We start from the raw sequence: 24965 nt of genomic DNA on the forward strand, positions 1-24965 counted from the left end.
AGACCCAGGTGGTCTCTGTACCACCTGGATGGTGAAGACACAGGTGGTCACTGTACAGCAGTGTGTGCTACCAGCAACAAAAGTTGCTGGTAGCACTGGCTATGGTGAGCCCATAGTGGACTTACCTGGCACAGGAGCGGGGCTACAGTGAGCCCGTAGTGGACTTACCTGGCACAGGAGCGGGGCTACAGTGAGCCCGTAGTGGACTTACCTGGCACAGGAGCGGGGCTACAGTGAGCCCGTAGTGGACTTACCTGGCACAGGAGCGGGGCTACAGTGAGCCCGTAGTGGACGTACCTGGCACAGGAGTTGGGCTACAGTGAGCCCGTAGTGGACTTACCTGGCACAGGAGTTGGGCTACAGTGAGCCCGTAGTGGACTTACCTGGCACAGGAGCGGGGCTGTGGTGAGCCCGTAGTGGACTTACCTGGCACAGGAGCGGGGCTGTGGTGAGCCCGTAGTGGACTTACCTGGCACAGGAGCGGGGCTGTGGTCAGCCCGTAGTGGACTTACCTGGCACAGGAGCGGAGCTGTGGTGAGCCCGTAGTGGACTTACCTGGCACAGGAGCGGGGCTGTGGTCAGCCCGTAGTGGACTTACCTGGCACAGGAGCGAGGCTGTGGTGAGCCCGTAGTGGACTTACCTGGCACAGGAGCGGGGCTGTGGTGAGCCCGTAATTGAGTTTGGTTATTTGCGATAACCTTGTTACAGTGATATTTGGGTAAATGTTTTAAATGGAGGTGGGGTTTCCTCCTTTTTCCCTGTTTCTTTTCCGCTTCTGTTTTACCGCACTGGTTTTAGTCTTGTTTTAAATAACATTATCTTGGTGGTGGATATAGGTGCATAATGTTCACTAGTATGTCTCATTCTTCAAGAGCCTCTCTGGATGTGGAGTCGATGTTTACCAATGTGCCTGTGGATGAAACAATCAGGATGATGATGATTGTACTTCTCTAGACATACCCGAGAGCATACTGAGAGAGTTACTCCAAGCTTGCACTAAAGAGGCACCCTTCTTGAGTCCCGATGGGCACATGTATAAGCAAGTAGATGGGGTCGCCATGGGTTCTCCCCCTAGGTGTCCTGTTTGCGAACTTCTACAAAGGTACCTTAGAGCAGAAGGTCTTAGTTGACATGGGCTTAAAAACCTGCCATATCCTGCAGGTATGTTGACGACATATTTATGCAGATACCTCAAGTCAGACGTTTGCAGCAGGTGAAGGAAGCCTTCGAGCAAAAATCGGTGTTAAGTTTCACTTATGAGATGGAGAGTGATGGGAAGCTGCCCTTTCTAGATGTAACCATCGCGAAAAGGAATGGAGGCTTTCACACTGCAGTCTACACTAAGGACACGAACATAGGAATGTCTTAATGCTAACAGTGACTGCCCGGACAGGTTCAAGCGGAGGCTTAAGTCGACTGAGCTCTCACTCACAGCTCTGGTTGGAAGCAACGTCGTCTATGCCTTCTCATGCCCAATTGGGGATTGTCCGCCCCAACGATCTCAGTATATAGGCAAGACAACAACATCTGTCTCCAGGCGATTAACAATGCACAAACAACAGGGCATCATGAAGGACCATATAATCTCCACACACAACCAGATCACCACCAGTGACATCTTAACAAGCAACACTGAAGTAATGGACAGATATAACGACAGCAGGAGAGTGGACATGAGCGAGGCGCTACACATTAAGAAGTCCACACCAACACTTAACAACCAGCTAACACACAATTACATTCTACCCACTTCCAGACCCAGAACCAACGCTGAGACACCATCCAATGACTCTACCTAACGACCATAACCCGCTCTGTTGACACTTTTAATACCCAATTAATAACCCCCTGATCCATTTATTCATTGATACATTTAATACATACTTAATACCCCCCATGTTATGGCATTCATCCACCACCTTACCCAAAGTGTATATAATCCCATGTTATACATGGTAAAATTGAAAATGTAAGGTGTACCTTGCGAAACGCATCCCCAGGCGTCAGACAATAATAAAGTGTAAAAGTGAACTTTGGAGAGTTAATTTTTCAACTTTTCTCGACAGTGAAGAAAAACATAAGAAATATTGAGAAGATGTGGTTAGAATCATTAATCTTAACCTTTCGGTCATATTCAACATTTACATATATATACAAACACACATGGATATTCCGTGTTGACTATTTTCTTGTTTAGGGCTTCTGTCTCTGACTAGTGCTCTTGCATCTTGGTATTGTTGAAAGATGATCTCTACAAATATCAGATTTGTTCAAGATATAGGGGCCTCGTAGCCTGGTGGATAGCGCGCAGGGCTCGTAATTCTGTGGCGCGGGTTCGATTCCCGCACGAGGCAGAAACAAATGGGCAAAGTTTCTTTCACCCTATGCCCCTGTTACCTAGCAGTAAAATAGGTACCTGGGTGTTAGTCAGCTGTCACGGGCTGCTTCCTGGGGGTGGAGGCCTGGTCGAGGACCGGGCCGCGGGGACACTAAAACCCCGAAAATCATCTCAAGATAACCTCAAGAAGATTGCGAAATGAATTGCACGTCTCTGCGGTGATGGTTGTGTTCAGTGTGTGCTTAAGGTCTTCCAAAAGGTGCCTCGTGACTCGCAGAAATTTAGTCTCCTCATTGAGGATGTCGTTGATATCATTCCTGTAGTGTTAACTTGGTACCAACACACACACACACACGCTGCTCTCTTGTTAACTTAACTTTTTGTTAAACCTTCCAGATTGTTAAGTTATTTTGCTGCTTCCTGGAGTCGTGGAGTCAGAATTTTCCATGTGTGTTCCTCGTTCGTATCCCCGCTTCTGCTTTTTTTTTGTTTTTTTTTTGAGCTATATACAAGAGTAATTACATTCTTGTAGAGCCACTAGTACGCGTAGCGTTTCGGGCAGGTCCCTGGAATACGTTCCCCTGCCGCGAAGAATCGTTGTTACAACCAAGTACACATTTTACTGTTGAGTTAAACAGAGGCTACAGTTAAGGATTTGCGCCCAGTAAATCCTCCCCGGCCAGGATACGAACCCATGACATAGCGCTCGCGGAACGCCAGGCGAGTGTCTTACCACTACACCACGGAGACTGAAAGTAGTAGTCCCGGGGAAACGTGAAATGTGTCAGTGGTGATAACTTTTCTGTTGTCCTCTAGCTTGTGGATGTCGTCTAGAAGCACTTCGACCTCAAGGCGTTTGTTATGCTTTTTAGGTGTTGATAGGAAGTGAGAGTTTAGACTGAGGTGCAAGAGGCCTTGTTGGTCCTGAGTAAGTTCGTAGGTTGTGAGTTGATGTACCTCTCTTTTGGACGACCAATCTTCAACTGTCTACTATATAGGACTGTCAACTTTCGCACGGTCTTGGTTTCTACTTGTATTTTGTGGTTTCTACTTTAGGTTCTACCTTTCGCCCGTCCTGTTTTGCCCCGCTCCTGTGCCAGGTAAGTCCACTACGGGCTCACCATAGCCCGTGCTACTTGCAACTGTTTGTTCCCAGTAGCTGAATCTAAAACAACTGTCTCCTCACTTGAGGAATGAACCTTGTAAGGTGGAACGTTATGTAAATTATTATAAGTATAATACATCCTACAGTTAATTTGTATTCTTTTAGTACCTCGGCGGTATGGGTTCAATCCTGGTCGGGTCCTTTACAGTCCTTGGTGATTATATATATATATGTCGTACCTAGTAGCCAGAACTCACTTCTATGCCTACTACGCAAGGCCCGATTTGCCTAATAAGCCAAGTTTTCATGAATTGTTTTTCGACTACCTAACCTACCTAACCTAACCTATAAAGATAGGTTAGGTTAGGTAGGGTTGGTTAGGTTCGGTCATATATCTACGTTAATTTTAACTCCAATAAAAAAAAGTTCACCTCATTCGTAATGAAATGGGTAGCTTTATCATTTCATAAGAAAAAAATTAGAGAAAATATAATAATTCAGGAAAACTTTGCTTATTAGGCAAATCGGGCCTTGCATAGTAGGCATAGAAGTGAGTTCTGGCTACTAGGTACGACATATATATATATATATATATTTACATACACGTCTAACCTCCACTTGAAATAATGGTAATCCAATATCCGTTGTTACCCAATGATCTGTACCACAAGTGTTTCCTAAACGAGCATGTGAGAAAGAGCTCCTCCAATACAAAAGTTGTAAACAAATGGTCTTGTTAAAAGCAGTAACTGTAGCTAAACATTTTCAGTGTAAATACGACAATAAAAATGAGAAAGTTGGCGTTGAGTCCAAGAAATTTGTACATGTTTACCTCACCAGTGTGGTTTTGTGTCTGCAGATGTCGAGCCTCCAGTACCCTTGTTTATTTCTGTTTTATATACAAGAGTTGTTGCATTCTTGTACACCATAACGTTTCAGGAAGGTCCTTAATCCTAAATTTTCCCTGGAATACGACCCCACCAAACAACCAGGGGCCAGATTCACGAAAGGACTTACGAACGTTTACATCTTTCCTCAATCTTTGACGGCTTTGGTTACGTTTATTAAACAGTTTACAAGCATGAAAACGTCCCATTTAACTGTTGTTATTGTTATAAACAGCCTCCTGGTGCTTCCGAGTTCATTAACTGTTTAATAATTGTAAACAAAGTCGCCAAAGATTGAGAAAAGATGTACAGGTTCGTAAGTGCTTTCGTGAATCTGGTCCCAGGTACTTATTGTCACCCATAACAGCGACTCTAAGGCTTGGAACACCTGCTCAGTCCACTATATCCTCCTATTAACATCTACCTCACGCATACACTCATTTACTCTCTCCAGCACCCCCCTCACTCGCCCCTCCATGCTACACCGTTGAAAGATCCAACCTGATTTCTCTCTTGGCTAACGGACTGATTCCCTGCCTCCGTTACTAGGACACCATGTGTACTGGAGCTCAGTACGACTCCCAGCTTCTGCTAGTAGCGGCCAAACTAGCGTTCATTTCACTCAAACTAGCAAACTAGCGTTCATTTCACTCCTGTAATGTTTAAATGAGCGTTTTGCATGTATTACAATGGCCCGTTGCGCCATCGATGCCCCAACTGGCAGTATATATAACGGTTTGGTGGAGTTTTGGAGATTATGGACCCAAGAGTCTTATTACATACATACATAGTTTTTGTTCGTAGCTTTTGTTCTATAATGGCTAGCGGTTGTGGCCTATTAGTTAGCCTACTACTCTACTTTCTCTAGACACTACCGTGTAACGCGAATTATTCCGAGGAGGTAAATGTTAATGTATGCCAGCACACTCCCTCAGTCAAGTGCTTGTGCTGTCTGGCACAAGCACGCCCCTTTCCCTCATGTGTTTTGATACGGTTAGTCAGAAAGGCGGGAGAGGAAGGGAGAGAGAGAGAGAGAGAGAGAGAGAGAGAGCAAAAGAGACAGAGAGCAAGAGAGAGCGAAAACAAGAGAGAGAGAGGACAAGAGAGAGAAGGCAAAAGAGAGAGGACAAGAGAGAGCAGTCGCTATTGTTTCCATGACTCACTCTATGACCCCCCCCCCCACCCCCTTCTCTCTCCTCACCATCAAATTGTTAGTCTGGCTTCGTGACGTGACTGCTGCTCGTGCCTCACTTCCCTCTCACAACATTGAGAGATGCACCACAAGTTACGTATAATAACGCATTATACGATTCTTGCGAAAATGAACAAGTCGAATAAGTTTGAGAACTGGCAAAATAAAAGGTGGGGGGGGGGAGTGGGTGAAAACTACATACCAGGGGCCAGATTCACGAAGCAGTTACGCAAGTACTTACGAATGTGTACATCTTTCCTCAATCTTTGACGGCTTTGATTACATTTATTAAACAGTTTACCACCATGGAAACTTCACAATCAACTGTTTTTATTGTTATAAACAGCCTCCTGGTACTTCGGAGCTCATTAACTGTTTAATAAATGTAAACCAAGCCGCCAAAGATTGAGAAAAGAGGTACAGGTTCGTAAGTGCTTGCGTAACTGCTTCGTGAACCTGGCCCCTGGAGCATACCTGATTGTTGGGGTTCTGGGAGTTCTTCTTCTCCCCGAGCCCGGCCTGGGGCCAGGCTCAACTTGTGATAATGTGGTCCAACAGGCTGTTACTTGGAGCTGCCACTACAGACTGGTTGGTCCGGCACTTCTTGCAAGAACCTGTTCAAGTGCCTCTTGAATACATCCACCTTTGTTCCAGCAATATTTCTAATGCTTGCTGGGAGGGTGTTGAACAGCTGTGGACCTCTGATGTTCAGTGTTCTCTGATTGTGCCTCTACTCTTCACTGGTTCTGTTCTGCATTTCCTTCCGTATCTTTCACTCCAGTATGTTGTTATTCTACTGTGCAAATTTGGGACCTGGACCTAGATTCACGAAGCTCCATCTGTTTCTTCGTAAGTAGGTGTGTTACGGAGGTTCTTAAGTATTGCCTAAGAACGTTCCTACGTCCGATTCAGGAAAATTTACTTGCTAAGATTTTAGCAATTTCACTTAAGTCTCACTAGATGTCACTATGGCTTTTCGTTTAGCCAATCAGAGAAAAGGTAACATTTTTCATTTTACAGCTGTAGCCAATCACGACGCTGGCAATAACGGAGCTTATATGTCATCACTTGCCACCTATTTACGTCAAATTTCTTATAAAATTAGTATATTTCGAAATAAAATATTTTTTTTCTTTCAAATTGTACAGTCAGCACTGACATTGTAGTAAACAAATATGTTAAATTTGTTGTTTACCTACGTAATTCTATGAGATAGTGTGTAGCTTTCCTTGTCGCTCCCAAGACTTGAGAAGCGATGGTATTTAGGTCGACTTGAGAATGGTCCAGGACGGACCGAAACGTCGTCGTCCCTTCACCTTCTAGTGTGTGGTCTGGTCAACGATGGTATTTATTTACGTATATATTTACTTTTTTTTCACTGTTGATGGTAATTGAAAAATCAATTCTCCAAAATTCCTTTTTATTTCTAGTCTGACGCGACACTTGAACGCGTTTCGTAATAACTTATTACATTTTCAAAGACTTTAGTTTACACACACACAACTATAACTGAACAGAGCTTAAACATCTTCGATTTTATACCTGCATTTGGGTGAGGTGATATGTTACAACAGTTTTGGATGAGGTGAAAACAAACTTTCAACACAAGACAGAACACGAAACAATGGTTATAATATTTTGTAAGTTAAAGGGAGGAATGGAAGTAACTGCAAAGGGCCTATTGGCCCATATTTCTTGATGCTTCTATATTGGTACGGAGTCTTGAAGTGGGTAGAATATAGTTGTGCATTAATTGGCTGTTTATTGCTGGTGTTGACTTCTTAATGTGTAGTATATATTTATATATTTTCTAGCTTGATTTTGGCATTTACGGCTTCAGCGGGTAGGCAGTTCCATGGGTTTTAAAACTCTGGGTATAAAAACTTGTTTTCAGTCCTACTTGAGAGAAGATACTCTCCAACACCATATCTGTGATTGCCCTGTTATCAGTGACTTCAGACCAAATGGTATGAGGTATTTTGAGCTCTGTAATTACTTCATACACTCAGGAATATTGGAAGATATTCTTGTGCTATACCCAGATTTTGCCAGTGGAGGCTAATAGATCAGCCTTACATTTCTTGTTCTCTCCTGGTGCCATGTATGACTAACCATCCTGTGAGATGGGAGTATTAGATGAACTTATAGCTAGTTTTTGATCTACACTTTAATCTTTCATATGGAATAGGGTAGCAGCACATTGCTGTGTATGCCTAAGCTACTTAATACAAAAATCAGTAATAAAGGTTTTAAATTATAGTTTGTATTATTATCAGTATTATCCTTATTAAATCATGTTAACCATGGATCATTAAGATATCATGTCGATATGTAATAGTCATTTTTCTTTTGAATCATTCATTAAATTGTGCATTATGTCTCAATTTTTCACTTCTTTGGATATACTGTACAAATGATAGGATAAAAATAAACCAGAAATATGTTTCATTATATTTTTTATTTAAATAATCAATATTTTTACAGCTGACAGGATTTTTTTTAACTCACAGGTGCACTTATCTATTAAAACAAAAAATAGGTTTATTATTAAACACAGCCTAATTGTGTAACAGAGGAAGAGGTCTTGGACACACATTTGTTCAAGGCTGCATGTAGAGGACTCAGCCAAGCGATGTACCTCATCACATAATGATAATTTAAACCATCGTTGTTATGAATAACTATAGGAAGAAGCTTCTTGAGTCTGATGTGTGCATACAGGTAACACAACAGTACTGTAGAACATGCAACACAATAAGTGTGGAATATAATTGCAGCAAAAATTATATTAGGTAAGGGTTTGTCCAGGTTAAAATTGAATAATAACTGAACAAACGTTTGTAATTAATGGAATATGAAGGTGTATAAATTGTGAGGTGTCTGACTCGGGCGTTTTTGACAACTCATTTTCTCTTTGCTAAAATTGTATTTATATATTGTTATGCTAGGCTGCAGTAGCTGAGGCTTGGCTGTATTGGGCTAGGTTGGGTTAGGTTAGGTTGGGCCAGGTTAGGCTGGGCTAGGTTAGGCTGGGATGAGTTAGGTTGGGCTAGGTTAGGCTGGGATGAGTTAGGTTGGGCTAGGTTAGGCTGGGATGAGTTATGTTGGGCTAGGTTAGGCTGGGATGAGTTAGGTTGGGCTAGGTTAGGAAGGGATGAGTTAGGTTGGGCTAGGTTAGGCTGGGATGAGTTAGGTTGGGCTAGGTTAGGCTGGGATGAGTTAGGTTGGGCTAGGTTAGGCTGGTATGAGTTAGGCTGGGCTAGGTTAGGCTGGTATGAATTAGGTTGGACTAGGTTAGTCTGGGATGAGTTAGGTTGGGCTAGGTTAGGAAGGGATGAGTTAGGTTGGGCTAGGTTAGGCTGGGATGAGTTAGGTTGGGCTAGGTTAGGCTGGGATGAGTTAGGTTGGGCTAGGTTAGGCTGGGATGAGTTAGGTTGGGCTAGGTTAGGCTGGGATGAGTTAGGTTGGGCTAGGTTAGGCTGGTATGAGTTAGGCTGGGCTAGGTTAGGCTGGTATGAATTAGGTTGGACTAGGTTAGTCTGGGATGAGTTAGGTTGGGCTAGGTTAGGAAGGGATGAGTTAGGTTGGGCTAGGTTAGGCTGGGATGAGTTAGGTTGGGCTAGGTTAGGCTGGGATGAGTTAGGTTGGGCTAGGTTAGGCTGGGATGAGTTAGGTTGGGCTAGGTTAGGAAGGGATGAGTTAGGTTGGGCTAGGTTAGGCTGGGATGAGTTAGGTTGGGCTAGGTTAGGCTGGGATGAGTTATGTTGGGCTAGGTTAGGCTGGTATGAGTTAGGCTGGTATGAGTTAGGTTGGACTAGGTTAGTCTGGGATGAGTTAGGTTGGCCTAGGTTAGGCTGGTATAAGTTAGGTTGGACTAGGTTAGTCTGGGATGAGTTAGGTTGGGCTAGGTTAGGCTGGTATAAGTTAGGTTGGCCTAGGTTAGGCTGGTATAAGTTAGGTTGGGCTAGGTTAGGCTGGTATAAGTTAGGTTGGGCTAGGTTAGGCTGGTATAAGTTAGGTTGGGCTAGGTTAGGCTGGGATGAGTTAGGTTGGGCTAGGTTAGGCTGGTATAAGTTAGGTTGGGCTAGGTTAGGCTGGTATAAGTTAGGTTGGCCTAGGTTAGGCTGGTATAAGTTAGGTTGGGCTAGGTTAGGCTGGTATAAGTTAGGTTGGGCTAGGTTAGGCTGGTATAAGTTAGGTTGGCCTAGGTTAGGCTGGTATAAGTTAGGTTGGGCTAGGTTAGGCTGGTATAAGTTAGGTTGGGCTAGGTTAGGCTGGTATGAGTTATGTTGGACTAGGTTAGTCTGGGATGAGTTAGGTTGGGCTAGGTTAGGCTGGTATAAGTTAGGTTGGCCTAGGTTAGGCTGGTATAAGTTAGGTTGGGCTAGGTTAGGCTGGTATAAGTTAGGTTGGGCTAGGTTAGGCTGGTATAAGTTAGGTTGGCCTAGGTTAGGCTGGTATAAGTTAGGTTGGGCTAGGTTAGGCTGGTATAAGTTAGGTTGGGCTAGGTTAGGCTGGTATGAGTTAGGTTGAACTAGGTTAGTCTGGGATGAGTTAGGTTGGGCTAGGTTAGGCTGGTATAAGTTAGGTTGGGCTATGTTAGGCTGGTATAAGTTAGGTTGGGCTAGGTTAGTCTGGTATAAGTTAGGTTGGGCTAGGTTAGGCTGGTATGAGTTAGGTTGGGCTAGGTTAGGCTGGTATAAGTTAGGTTGGGCTAGGTTAGGCAGCTTGACATTGAGTCAGGTTTGTTCTCGACTCACACTCGAGTTATTCCGGGTTCGAGACCTGAGCGGGACAGAAATGGTTGGGCACATTTCCTATCACCTAATGCACGTGTTCATGTAGCATTTACATATTAACTACTGGAATAATATCTTGCTATTATAAATCTAAATATAATAGAAAAATACATATTTACATATTGGCCTTCTGTTACTGGTAACAAACTGTGTGCTCTTAAGAGTAGTGTGTCCCCGTGGCCTTCTTCAGTAATCGGCGGTGGGAAACGGCTCTGGCTGGGTTGCATATTGGCCATACACGCCTAACTCTTGTACACTTAATGGAGCGCCGCCCTCTTCCCTTATTGTCCAAACTGCATTGTCCCTCTTACAGTCGTGCATATCCTTAATTGTTGAATGTCCTGACTTCCAGAACGAGCGTATGTCTTGCTTTCCGACCGTCCCTCGCGGTCGCTTGTCCCTCGATAGTATTCTTGGTGACTCGGATACTTTTGATATCGTTCGCCTTATGCGTTTCTGTTCTCGTATTGGCATCCTTGGTGATATTTAGCGCCCTCTGGTTATCCCACACATTTGATGGTGCTACATAGCCCTCCCGGCTTGGTGCCTTCCGTTGATAATTACTTACTTACCCCCCATCCCCTGTGACAACCTTTACCCATTAGACAACCCATCCACTGTGGTGACCCATCCCCCGGTGGCGACCCATCCCCTGTGGCGACACATCCACTGTGGCGACCCATCCCCCGATGGCGACCCATCCACTGTGACGACCCATCCCCGGTGGCGACCCATCCCCGGTGGCGACCTATCCCCGGTGGCGACCCATCCCCTGTGGCGACCCATGCCCTGTGGCGACCCATCCCCTGTGGCGACCCATCCCCTGTGGCGACCCATCCCCTGTGGCGACCCATCCCCTGTGGCGACCCATCCCCTGTGGCGACCCATCCACTGTGGCGACCCATCCACTGTAGCAGCCCATCCACTGTGGCGACCCATCCCCTGTGGCGACCCATCCCCGGTGGCAACCCATCCCAGGTGGCGACCCAACCCCGGGGGCGACCTATCCCCTGTGGCGACCCATCCCCTGTGGCGACCCATCCACTGTGGCAGCCCATCCACTGTGGCAGCCCATCCACTGTGGCGACCCATCCCCTGTGGCGACCCATCCACTGTAGCAGCCTATCCACTGTGGCGACCCATCCCCTGTGGCGACCCATCCACTGTGGCGACCCATCCACTGTGGCAGCCCATCCACTGTGGCAGCCCATCCACTGTGGCGACCCATCCACTGTGGCGACCCATCCCCTGTGGCGACCCATCCCCCGGTGGCGACCCATCCCCCGGTGGCGACCCATCCCCCAGTGGCGACCCATCCACTGTGGTGACCGATCCACTGTGGCGACCCATCCCCTGTGGCGACCCATCCACTGTGGCGACCCATCCCCTGTGGCGAGCCATCCACTGTGGCGACCCATCCACTGTGGCGACCCATCCCCCGGTGGCGACCCATCCCCCGGTGGCGACCCATCCCCCGGTGGCGACCCATCCCCCGGTGGCGACCCATCCACTGTGGCGACCCATCCCCCGGTGGCGACCCATCCACTGTGACGACCCATCCACTGTGACGACCCATCCCCCTGTGGCGACCCATCCCCTGGTGGCGACCCATCCCCCGGTGGCGACCCATCCCCCGGTGGCGACCCATCCCCCGGTGGCGACCCATCCCCCGGTGGCGACCCATCCCCCGGTGGCGACCCATCCCCTGTGGCGACCCATCCCCCGGTGGCGACCCATCCCCTGTGGCGACACATCCCCTGTGGCGACCCATCCCCCGGTGGCGACCCATCCCCCGGTGGCGACCCATCCCCCGGTGGCGACCCATCCCCCGGTGGCGACCCATCCCCTGTGGCGACCCATCCCCCGGTGGCGACCCATCCACTGTGGCGACCCATCCACTGTGGCGACCCATCCACTGTGGCGACCCATCCACTGTGGCGACCATCCCCCGGTGGCGACCCATCCCCTGTGGCGACCCATCCCCTGTGGCGACCCATCCACTGTGGCGACCTATCCACTGTGGCGACCCATCCACTGTGGCGACCCATCCACTGTGGCGACCCATCCCCCGGTGGCGACCCATCCCCCGGTGGCGACCCATCCCCCGGTGGCGACCCATCCACTGTGGCGACCCATCCACTGTGGCGACCCATCCCCCGGTGGCGACCCATCCCCCGGTGGCGACCCATCCCCCGGTGGCGACCCATCCCCTGTGGCGACCCATCCCCCGGTGGCGACCCATCCCCTGTGGCGACCCATCCCCGGTGGCGACCCATCCACTGTGGCGACCCATCCCCTGTGGCGACCCATCCCCCGGTGGCGACCCATCCACTGTGACGACCCATCCCCCTGTGGCGACCCATCCCCCGGTGGCGACCCATCCCCCGGTGGCGACCCATCCCCCGGTGGCGACCCATCCACTGTGGCGACCCATCCCCTGTGGCGACCCATCCCCTGTGGCTACCCATCCCCTGTGGCGACCCATCCCCTGTGGCGACCCATCCCCCGGTGGCGACCCATCCCCCGGTGGCGACCCATCCCCCGGTGGCGACCCATCCCCCGGTGGCGACCCATCCACTGTGACGACCCATCCCCTGTGGCGACCCATCCCCCGGTGGCGACCCATCCACTGTGACGACCCATCCACTGTGGCGACCCATCCACTGTGGCGACCCATCCCCTGTGGCGACCCATCCCCTGTGGCGACCCATCCCCCGGTGGCGACCCATCCCCCGGTGGCGACCCATCCACTGTGACGACCCATCCCCTGTGGCGACCCATCCCCCGGTGGCGACCCATCCACTGTGACGACCCATAACCCGGTGGCGACCCATCCCCTGTGGCGACCCATAACCCGGTGGCGACCTATCCCCCGGTGGCGACCCATCCACTGTGACGACCCATCCCCTGTGGCGACCCATCCCCTGTGGCGACCCATCCCCGGTGGCGACCCATCCCCTGTGGCGACCCATCCCCTGTGGCGACCCATCCCCCGGTGGCGACCCATCCCCCGGTGGCGACCCATCCCCCGGTGGCGACCCATCCCCCGGTGGCGACCCATCCACTGTGACGACCCATCCGCTGTGACGACCCATCCGCTGTGACGACCCATCCGCTGTGGCGACCCATCCGCTGTGGCGACCCATCCACTGTGACGACCCATCCACTGTGACGACCCATCCGCTGTGGCGACCCATCCGCTGTGGCGACCCATCCACTGTGGCGACCCATCCCCCGGTGGCGACCCATCCACTGTGGCGACCCATCCCCCGGTGGCGACCCATCCCCTATGGCGACCCATCCCCTGTGGCGACCCATCCCCTGTGGCGACCCATCCCCTGTGGCGACCCATCCCCCTGTGGCGACCCATCCCCCTGTGGCGACCCATCCCCCTGTGGCGACCCATCCACTGTGGCGACCCATCCACTGTGGCGACCCATCCCCCGGTGGCGACCCATCCCCCGGTGGCGACGCATCCACTGTGACGACCCATCCCCTGTGACGACCCATCCACTGTGGCGACCCATCCACTGTGGCGACCCATCCACTGTGGCGACCCATCCACTGTGGCGACCCATCCACTGTGGCGACCCATCCACTGTGGCGACCCATCCCCTGTGACGACCCATCCACTGTGGCGACCCATCCACTGTGGCGACCCATCCACTGTGGCGACCCATCCACTGTGGCGACATAAACCATGTGTAAACAAGGAATTGGAATGGTGGTGTTGATGTGGAGGCTGCGGCCCCTAGCTGCTCTCTCTTCCTACACGTGACGTCACATCAAGGCTGACACACCACACCTGTCGCCCCAACACTGTCATGTCCCCCCCCAACACTGCCATGTCCCCCCCAACACTGTCATGTCCCCCCCAACACTGTCATGTCCCCCCCAACACTGTCATGTCCCCCCCAACACTGTCATGTCCCCCCCAACATGTCCCCCTGGTGTGTTACGTGGTAAGTTTATTGGAAGAATTGGATACACAACTTGAGTAAGCTATGTTTACTTAGTGAGGTACCATAGAACGTTATCAGTAGACCTGGCCAGGTATGTTGAGAGCTTGTGCTCTAGGTAAGATATCTACGCTACAAGGGGGAGAAGGGGGCTTAATTAAGAGGTCTACGCTACAAGGGGGAGAAGGGTGCAGCTTGGTGTACCTGAATGGTTCACCTGTCACGGGACAGGTAGCCAGCTATAAAGCTCTGGCCATGTTATTCTCTGGGCCAAGGATCACTGGCGTCATTCAATCTGCGAATAATAATGATTTTGTCTCTTTCTCTCGAAAGCTGTTTTGCTTTCTGGGTGTTGCTTCGTTGTTGAAGGGACGTTTGTGGGTTGTGTAACACCTTATATGTTGCAGACTGATGCAACTTAACACCCACCTTACAGGAGGAGGAACTTAGTCAAGTCATTGCTTTTATGTACCAAGCTTACGACGCACTTTTGTGTTTGTTAATCTTCCTTGTCTGCGTCCATCTTTCTCCCTCCTTTATCAGGCATTATATATGTTATTCCAGCGTCCCGTGTTGACCAAGTGCTGAGAGAGAAAGTTGGACACTTGTCCTTCCTGGCAGGACAAGTGTACTGAGCATGGTGGCTCATCTTGCCAGACATTACAACACGCTAGAACAGGAAGGAACCCCCTTTGTTGATGCTGGCACTTATACCAGGCGCAGCTGGCACTTATACCAGGCGCAGCTGGCACTTATACCAGGCGCAGCTGGCACTTATACCAGGCGCAGCTGGCACTTATACCAGGCGCAGCTGGCACTTATACCACACACAGCTGGCACTTATACCACACGCAGCTGGCACTTATACCACACACAGCTGGCACTTATACCAGGCGCAGCTGGCACTTATACCAGGCGCAGCTGGCACTTATACCACACACAGCTGGCACTTATACCACACACAGCTGGCACTTATACCACACGCAGCTGGCACTTATACCAGGCGCAGCTGGCACTTATACCACACACAGCTGGCACTTATACCACACACAGCTGGCACTTATACCAGGCGCAGCTGGCACTTATACCACACACAGCTGGCACTTATACCACACACAGCTGGCACTTATACCACACACAGCTGGCACTTATACCACACACAGCTGGCACTTATACCAGGCGCAGCTGGCACTTATACCACACACAGCTGGCACTTATACCACACACAGCTGGCACTTATACCACACACAGCTGGCACTTATACCACACACAGCTGGCACTTATACCAGGCGCAGCTGGCACTTATACCACACACAGCTGGCACTTATACCACACACAGCTGGCACTTATACCACACACAGCTGGCACTTATACCACACACAGCTGGCACTTATACCAGGCGCAGCTGGCACTTATACCAGGAGCAGCTGGCACTTATACCACACACAGCTGGCACTTATACCAGGCGCAGCTGGCACTTATACCAGGAGCAGCTGGCACTTATACCACACGCAGCTGGCACTTATACCAGGCGCAGCTGGCACTTATACCACACACAGCTGGCACTTATACCACACACAGCTGGCACTTATACCACACACAGCTGGCACTTATACCACACACAGCTGGCACTTATACCAGGAGCAGCTGGCACTTATACCAGGCGCAGCTGGCACTTATACCAGGCGCAGCTGGCACTTATACCACACACAGCTGGCACTTATACCACACACAGCTGGCACTTATACCACACACAGCTGGCACTTATACCACACACAACTGGCACTTATACCACACACAGCTGGCACTTATACCACACACAGCTGGCACTTATACCACACACAGCTGGCACTTATACCACACGCAGCTGGCACTTATACCACACACAACTGGCACTTATACCACACACAGCTGGCACTTATACCACACACAGCTGGCACTTATACCACACGCAGCTGGCACTTATACCACACACAGCTGGCACTTATACCACACACAGCTGGCACTTATACCACACGCAGCTGGCACTTATACCACACACAGCTGGCACTTATACCACACACAACTGGCACTTATACCACACACAACTGGCACTTATACCACACACAGCTGGCACTTATACCACACACAGCTGGCACTTATACCACACGCAGCTGGCACTTATACCACACACAACTGGCACTTATACCACACACAGCTGGCACTTATACCACACACAGCTGGCACTTATACCACACGCAGCTGGCACTTATACCACACACGCAGCTGGCACTTATACCAGGAGCAGCTGGCACTTATACCAGGCGCAGCTGGCACTTATACCAGGCGCAGCTGGCACTTATACCACACACAGCTGGCACTTATACCACACACAGCTGGCACTTATACCACACACAGCTGGCACTTATACCACACACAACTGGCACTTATACCACACACAGCTGGCACTTATACCACACACAGCTGGCACTTATACCACACACAGCTGGCACTTATACCACACGCAGCTGGCACTTATACCACACACAACTGGCACTTATACCACACACAGCTGGCACTTATACCACACACAGCTGGCACTTATACCACACGCAGCTGGCACTTATACCACACACAGCTGGCACTTATACCACACACAGCTGGCACTTATACCACACACAGCTGGCACTTATACCACACGCAGCTGGCACTTATACCACACACAGCTGGCACTTATACCACACACAACTGGCACTTATACCACACACAACTGGCACTTATACCACACACAGCTGGCACTTATACCACACACAGCTGGCACTTATACCACACGCAGCTGGCACTTATACCACACACAACTGGCACTTATACCACACACAGCTGGCACTTATACCACACACAGCTGGCACTTATACCACACGCAGCTGGCACTTATACCACACACGCAGCTGGCACTTACACAGTTGGCACTTAACATATGCAAAACAAAATATATTAATGTTAATAATGCCAAGTTATGCGGTGTAGAAGATAATATAGAGATAAGCGGACAGGTGAGTGGAGGAGATGGTACTAGAGAACAGTCTCTAATATTGCAATAACATGGGCAACTATTCAGTTGTGGAGAGTAGGCAGTCTTGGGGCAGTGTTCCTGGCTGTGTGCCCACACACTACCGTTGCTTGCCTGTCCTCTGGCGTCCCCGCTCACATGGGAGGGAATAGAGTGAACTCCCCGAACGGAAGAAAATGTACATATGCTGGTTAGCATTGTTAATGTGTGGCCACGTCTGTGGTAGAAAATAATAATAAAAAAAATAATGGTGATTGGAGCAGTAACTCGGTGAGAAACACCAAAGGTGTCACTGAAGCTTACTAAATGCTCTTAAGAGATCAATACCTTTTTGTTACAATAGCCTATATTTTGTGAGATGTTTTCGGGGCTTAGCGTCCCCGCGGCCCGGTCCTCGACCAGGCCTTCTTTTTGTTACCGCCCCCCCCCCTCCCCACAGGAAGCAGCCTGCAGCAGCTGTCTAACTCCCAGGTACCTATTTACTGCTAGGTAACAGAAACATCAGAGTGAAAGGAACATTTTGCCCATTTGTCTCCGCCTCCACCGGGGATCGAACCCGGAACCTCAGCACTACAAATCCGAACCGCTGTCCACTCAGCTGCCAGGCGCTCCTACTGCCGGGTATAACAACATTAGGTTCAGTCAACATTACATAGCCTAAATTAGGGAAAGACTAAAGTTTCTGCCAGTTAAACTAATACTACATAAATGGTTCTTGAATGATTGTAGATGACAAGTACCGGTGTAGAAACTGTGTACTTACACCGGTACTATGTACTAGTCCAACGGTGTAGGTACAGTGTACCTACACCGTTGGGGTGTAGTGGTGGCTGGCCGTACTTGACGGTGGGTGGTGGGGTGTAGTGGTGGCTGGCCATACTTGACGGTGGGTGGTGGGGTGTAGTGGTGGCTGGCCATACTTGACGGTGGGTGGTGGGGTGTAGTGGTGGCTGGCCGTACTTGACGGTGGGTGGTGGGGTGTAGCAGTGCCTGGCCGTACTTGACGGTGGGTGGTGGGGGTGTAGCAGTGCCTGGCCATACTTGACGGTGGGTGGTGGGAGTGTAGCAGTGCCTGGCCATACTTGACGGTGGGTGGTGGGAGTGTAGCAGTGCCTGGCCATACTTGACGGTGGGTGGTGGGGTGTAGCAGTGCCTGGCCGTACTTGACGGTGGGTGGTGGGGTGTAGTGGTGGCTGGCCATACTTGACGGTGGGTGGTGGGGTGTAGTGGTGGCTGGCCGTACTTGACGGTGGGTGGTGGTGGTGTAGTGGTGCCTGGCCATACTTGACGGTGGGTGGTGGGGGTGTAGTGGTGGCTGGCCATACTTGACGGTGGGTGGTGGGGTGTAGTGGTGCCTGGCCGTACTTGACGGTGGGTGGTGGGGGTGTAGTGGTGGCTGGCCATACTTGACGGTGGGTGGTGGGGTGTAGTGGTGGCTGGCCGTACTTGACGGTGGGTGGTGGTGGTGTAGTGGTGCCTGGCCATACTTGACGGTGGGTGGTGGGGGTGTAGTGGTGGCTGGCCATACTTGACGGTGGGTGGTGGGGTGTAGTGGTGCCTGGCCGTACTTGACGGTGGGTGGTGGGGTGTAGCAGTGCCTGGCCGTACTTGACGGTGGGTGGTGGGGGTGTAGCAGTGCCTGGCCATACTTGACGGTGGGTGGTGGGAGTGTAGCAGTGCCTGGCCATACTTGACGGTGGGTGGTGGGAGTGTAGCAGTGCCTGGCCATACTTGACGGTGGGTGGTGGGGTGTAGCAGTGCCTGGCCGTACTTGACGGTGGGTGGTGGGGTGTAGTGGTGGCTGGCCGTACTTGACGGTGGGTGGTGGGGTGTAGTGGTGGCTGGCCGTACTTGACGGTGGGTGGTGGGGGTGTAGCAGTGCCTGGCCATACTTGACGGTGGGTGGTGGGAGTGTAGCAGTGCCTGGCCATACTTGACGGTGGGTGGTGGGGTGTAGCAGTGCCTGGCCGTACTTGACGGTGGGTGGTGGGGTGTAGTGGTGGCTGGCCGTACTTGACGGTGGGTGGTGAGGTGTAGTGGTGGCTGGCCGTACTTGACGGTGGGTGGTGGGGTGTAGCAGTGCCTGGCCGTACTTGACGGTGGGTGGTGGGAGTGTAGCAGTGCCTGGCCATACTTGACGGTGGGTGGTGGTGGTGTAGTGGTGGCTGGCCATACTTGACGGTGGGTGGTGGGGTGTAGTGGTGGCTGGCCGTACTTGACGGTGGGTGGTGGGGTGTAGTGGTTGCTGGCCATACTTGACGGTGGGTGGTGGTAGTGTAGTGGTGGCTGGCCGTACTTGACGGTGGGTGGTGGGGTGTAGTGGTGGCTGGCCGTACTTGACGGTGGGTGGTGGGGGTGTAGTGGTGCCTGGCCGTACTTGACGGTGGGTGGTGGTGGTGTAGTGGTGGCTGGCCATACTTGACGGTGGGTGGTGGGGTGTAGTGGTGGCTGGCCGTACTTGACGGTGGGTGGTGGTGGTGTAGTGGTGGCTGGCCATACTTGACGGTGGGTGGTGGTGGTGTAATGGTGGCTGGCCGTACTTGACGGTGGGTGGTGGGGTGTAGTGGTGCCTGGCCGTACTTGACGGTGGGTGGTGGTGGTGTAGTGGTGGCTGGCCATACTTGACGGTGGGTGGTGGGGGTGTAGTGGTGGGTGGTGGTGGTGTAGTGGTGGCTGGCCATACTTGACGGTGGGTGGTGGGGTGTAGTGGTGGCTGGCCGTACTTGACGGTGGGTGGTGGTGGTGTAGTGGTGCCTGGCCATGCTTGACGGTGGGTGGTGGGGGTGTAGTGGTGCCTGGCCATACTTGACGGTGGGTGGTGGGGTGTAGTGGTGGCTGGCCATACTTGACGGTGGGTGGTGGGGTGTAGTGGTGGCTGGCCGTACTTGACGGTGGGTGGTGGTGGTGTAGTGGTGCCTGGCCATACTTGACGGTGGGTGGTGGGGGTGTAGTGGTGGCTGGCCATACTTGACGGTGGGTGGTGGGGTGTAGTGGTGCCTGGCCGTACTTGACGGTGGGTGGTGGGGGTGTAGTGGTGGCTGGCCATACTTGACGGTGGGTGGTGGGGTGTAGTGGTGGCTGGCCGTACTTGACGGTGGGTGGTGGTGGTGTAGTGGTGCCTGGCCATACTTGACGGTGGGTGGTGGGGGTGTACTGGTGGCTGGCCATACTTGACGGTGGGTGGTAGGGTGTAGTGGTGCCTGGCCGTACTTGACGGTGGGTGGTGGGGGTGTAGTGGTGGCTGGCCATACTTGACGGTGGGTGGTGGGGGTGTAGTGGTGGCTGGCTATACTTGACGGTGGGTGGTGGGGTGTAGTGGTGGCTGGCCATACTTGACGGTGGGTGGTGGGGGTGTAGTGGTGGCTGGCCATACTTGACGGTGGGTGGTGGGGGTGTAGTGGTGCCTGGCCATACTTGACGGTGGGTGGTGGGGTGTAGTGGTGGCTGGCCATACTTGACGGTGGGTGGTGGGGGTGTAGTGGTGCCTGGCCATACTTGACGGTGGGTGGTGGGGTGTAGTGGTGGCTGGCCATACTTGACGGTGGGTGGTGGGGGTGTAGTGGTGGCTGGCCATACTTGACGGTGGGTGGTGGGGTGTAGTGGTGGCTGGCCATACTTGACGGTGGGTGGTGGGGGTGTAGTGGTGCCTGGCCATACTTGACGGTGGGTGGTGGGGTGTAGTGGTGGCTGGCCATACTTGACGGTGGGTGGTGGGGGTGTAGTGGTGCCTGGCCATACTTGACGGTGGGTGGTGGGGGTGTAGCAGTGCCTGGCCATACTTGACGGTGGGTGGTGGGGGTGTAGCAGTGCCTGGCCATACTTGACGGTGGGTGGTGGGGGTGTAGCAGTGCCTGGCCATACTTGACGGTGGGTGGTGGGGTGTAGTGGTGGCTGGCCATACTTGACGGTGGGTGGTGGGGGTGTAGTGGTGCCTGGCCATACTTGACGGTGGGTGGTGGGGGTGTAGCAGTGCCTGGCCGTACTTGACGGTGGGTGGTGGGGGTGTAGCAGTGCCTGGCCATACTTGACGGTGGGTGGTGGGGGTGTAGCAGTGCCTGGCCATACTTGACGGTGGGTGGTGGGGGTGTAGCAGTGCCTGGCCATACTTGACGGTGGGTGGTGGGGTGTAGCAGTGCCTGGGCATACTTGACGGTGGGTGGTGGGGGTGTAGCAGTGCCTGGCCGTACTTGACGGTGGGTGGTGGGGTGTAGCAGTGCCTGGCCGTACTTGACGGTGGGTGGTGGGGTGTAGCAGTGTCTGGCCGTACTTGACGGTGGGTGGTGGGGGTGTAGTGGTGCCTGGCCGTACTTGACGGTGGGTGGTGGGGTGTAGCAGTGCCTGGCCATACTTGACGGTGGGTGGTGGGGTGTAGCAGTGCCTGGCCATACTTGACGGTGGGTGGTGGGGTGTAGCAGTGCCTGACCGTACTTGACGGTGGGTGGTGGGGTGTAGCAGTGCCTGGCCATACTTGACGGTGGGTGGTGGGGGTGTAGCAGTGCCTGGCCATACTTGACGGTGGGTGGTGGGGTGTAGCAGTGCCTGGCCGTACTTGACGGTGGGTGGTGGGGTGTAGCAGTGCCTGGCCGTACTTGACGGTGGGTGGTGGGGTCTAGCAGTGCCTGGCCATACTTGACGGTGGGTGGTAGGGTGTAGCAGTGCCTGGCCATATTTGACGGTGGGTGGTGGGGGTGTAGCAGTGCCTGGCCATACTTGACGGTGGGTGGTGGGGTGTAGCAGTGCCTGGCCGTACTTGACGGTGGGTGGTGGGGGTGTAGCAGTGCCTGGCCATACTTGACGGTGGGTGGTGGGGTCTAGCAGTGCCTGGCCATACTTGACGGTGGGTGGTGGGGTGTAGTGGTGGCTGGCCGTACTTGACGGTGGGTGGTGGGGTGTAGCAGTGCCTGGCCATACTTGACGGAGTACACAACAGCTGGCGTCCTCTGAGAGGCAGCTACGGAAGCCACTCTACAGGAGGAGAGGTGTTGCAGCAAGAGAGTGTCGTAACTCCACAGGTAGATGCCAAGGCCACAAGTCTAGATGAGGCGATCAGAACACACCTTTCCTCTCACTAACATCCAGTATGCTTGCAGAAATGCGAATGCGAATTTTTGTGAAGTAACTAATACTTGGAATACATTGTCTTCAATAGAAGAGCTCAGGATTCACATTATTTAAGTGCTCAATAACCCACTACACAATGTGTTGTGGAACAGGTGGTCTCCCAGCCTGACCGTGAAGGACAGTAACAAATTTTTAATGTACTAGTTAGAACTGTAAGTTAATAGCAGCATCTGGTAGAAGAACTAAATAACACAATGGACCGTTTAGAGAGGCGCTCATGTGGAGCGCTCGGTATGAGGCTGCTGGATAACTCTAATGTGTCCGCCATGGTTAAGGTAGACAGAAAGACCTCACGATGATATTGGGGTAGTGTGAACGTTGGCAGTCAGGTGGAGTGTGCCGCCTGAATGTGTGTGTGTGTGTGTGTGTGTGTGTGTGTGTGTACTCACCTATATGTACTCACCTATATGTGCTTGCAGGATCGAGCATTGACTCTTGGATCCCGCCTTTCGAGCATCGGTTGTTTACAGCAATGACTCCTGTCCCATTTCCCTATCAGGAGATTCCCATTTTTCATTTCCTATTTCCCATTTCCCATTTCCCATTTCACACACACATTGTGTGTGTGTGTGTGTGTGTACTCACCTATTTGTACTCACCTATTTGTGCTTGCGGGGGTTGAGCTTTGGCTCTTTGGTCCCGCCTCTCAACCGTCAATCAACTGGTGTACAGATTCCCGAGCCTACTGGGCTCTTATCATATCTACATTTAAAACTGTGTATGGAGTCAGCATAACTCCAGTCATGTCCTTACTCTCATGGTGGGTAGAGTAAATAGTTCCGTGATTTGGGTGTTCATGGTAGGTTTTCTGTTTTTATGTGAATTGCTTCAAGAATTTGTAATCTTGTTGCATCTTGGGGTTTGTCTATTATACAATTATTTTTGTTCAACATTTCTCTTATATGGGTGATGTCATGGGCATCACCCATGAAGATGACAGGTCAAACGCCTCATAGACGACGTTGGTCTCCTTCAAAGCGTTCTGCTTGGTGTTTGGCGAGTTTTTCATGAGTAGATTGGCCGTTTTTTTGGTTTTATAATAAATATCAATTGTATTTTCTGATTTTTTGTCTGTAGAGATAACGTTCCTATCAACAATATCTTTCAGGACCCTTTCCTCCGTTTTATGAGCCGTAGAAAAGAAGTTCCTGTAAAATAGTCTAATAGGGGGTACAAGTGTTGTGTTGGTTGACTCTTCAGAAGTTGCATGGCGTTTTACCTTTCTTTTTATGTCTTCAACGAAACCGTTAGAGAAGCCATTGTTGACTAGGCTAATAGGCCTTGCCCTACAAAGTTCTTCATTGACCTGCTTCCAACCAGAGCCGTGGGTGAAAGCCCGGTCGACGTAAGCGTTGACAACACTCCTCTTGTACCTGTCTGGGCAGTCACTATTGGCATTGAGGCACATTCCGATGTTTGTTTCCTTAGTGTAGACTGCAGTGTGGAAGCCTCCGCTCCTTTCTATGACTGTTACATCTAGAAAGGGCAGCTTCCCATTTTTCTCCATCTCGTAAGTGAAACTCAACACAGAATTCCGCTCAAATGCCTCCTTCAGCTGCTGCAGACATCTGGCATCAGGTACCAGCGTAAAAATGTCGTCAATATACTTGCAGTATATGGCAGGTTTCAAGTCCATGTCAACTAAGACCCTCTGCTCGATGGTGCCCATGTAAAAGTTCGCAAACAGGACACCTAGGGGAGAACCCATGGCGACCCCATCTACTTGCTTATACATGTGCCCATCTGGGCTCAAGAAGGGTGCCTCTTTAGTGCAGGCTTAAGTAGTTTCCTCATTATATTTTCTGGCATGTCAAGAGGAGTGTAAGCCGGGTTACGATACACTCTGTCTGCTATCATCCCATTTGTTTCATCCACAGGTACGTTGGTAAATAGTGACTCAACATCCAACGAGGCTCTTATCCTGTGGTCCGTGCTCCCCGCTCCCCACAGTAAGTCGATAAATTCCTTGGGAGACTTCAGGCTGAAAGCACAAGGTACGTAAGGAGTCAGCAACCCATTGAGTCACTTAGCCAGTCTGTATGTGGGTATGGGTATCTGGCTGATGATTGGCCGAAGTGGGGTTTCCAGGCTTGTGGGTCTTGACGTTTTTCATAGGCATACCCAGGTTTGTATTCCCCAACAACCTTTGACAGGTGGAGTCCGTATTTCTTGGCGTGGTCAATTTAATTAGAGGTGTCGCCACTGCACTGAAATTCTTAACGAATCTACGATAATGTGACGCTAGACCTAGGGAGCGTGACCTAGGAAGCGCATGAGCTGTTTCCTGGTGGTATGTTGAGAGTAATGCTGAATGGCTTGTTGATGGACATTTAATGGAGCTAGGCTCCCACTGCCTATCACATAACCGATGTAGCGTACTTTACCTTTGGAGAAGATGGACTTGCCCAAGTTAATGGTGAGGCCGGCTTTCAGGAGCTTGGTGAACAACCGCCGTAGCTCGAGCAGATGTTCATTCCAGGTGGTTGTTGCCAGATCGATGTCATCCAAGTAAGC

The 24965-nt window shown here is 51.4% G+C and overlaps 2 protein-coding genes across 3 annotated transcripts in view; one reads left to right on the forward strand and one right to left on the reverse strand.

The window, feature by feature from the left end:
* LOC123762812 (putative per-hexamer repeat protein 5) overlaps nucleotides 1-13606 on the reverse strand; it is a 25259-nt gene extending 11653 nt beyond the window's left edge. Inside the window, exon 1 of the mRNA XM_069332009.1 lies at nucleotides 10895-13606. Coding sequence (XP_069188110.1) covers nucleotides 10895-13606 — 2712 coding nt within the window. The remainder of the gene's footprint in view (nucleotides 1-10894) is intronic.
* Nucleotides 1-24965, forward strand: part of LOC123762732 (uncharacterized) — a 273458-nt gene that overhangs the window by 66071 nt on the left and 182422 nt on the right. The window lies entirely within an intron of this gene.

This window comes from Procambarus clarkii, chromosome 27 (assembly GCF_040958095.1).
Source record: "Procambarus clarkii isolate CNS0578487 chromosome 27, FALCON_Pclarkii_2.0, whole genome shotgun sequence".
Taxonomy (NCBI): domain Eukaryota; kingdom Metazoa; phylum Arthropoda; class Malacostraca; order Decapoda; family Cambaridae; genus Procambarus; species Procambarus clarkii.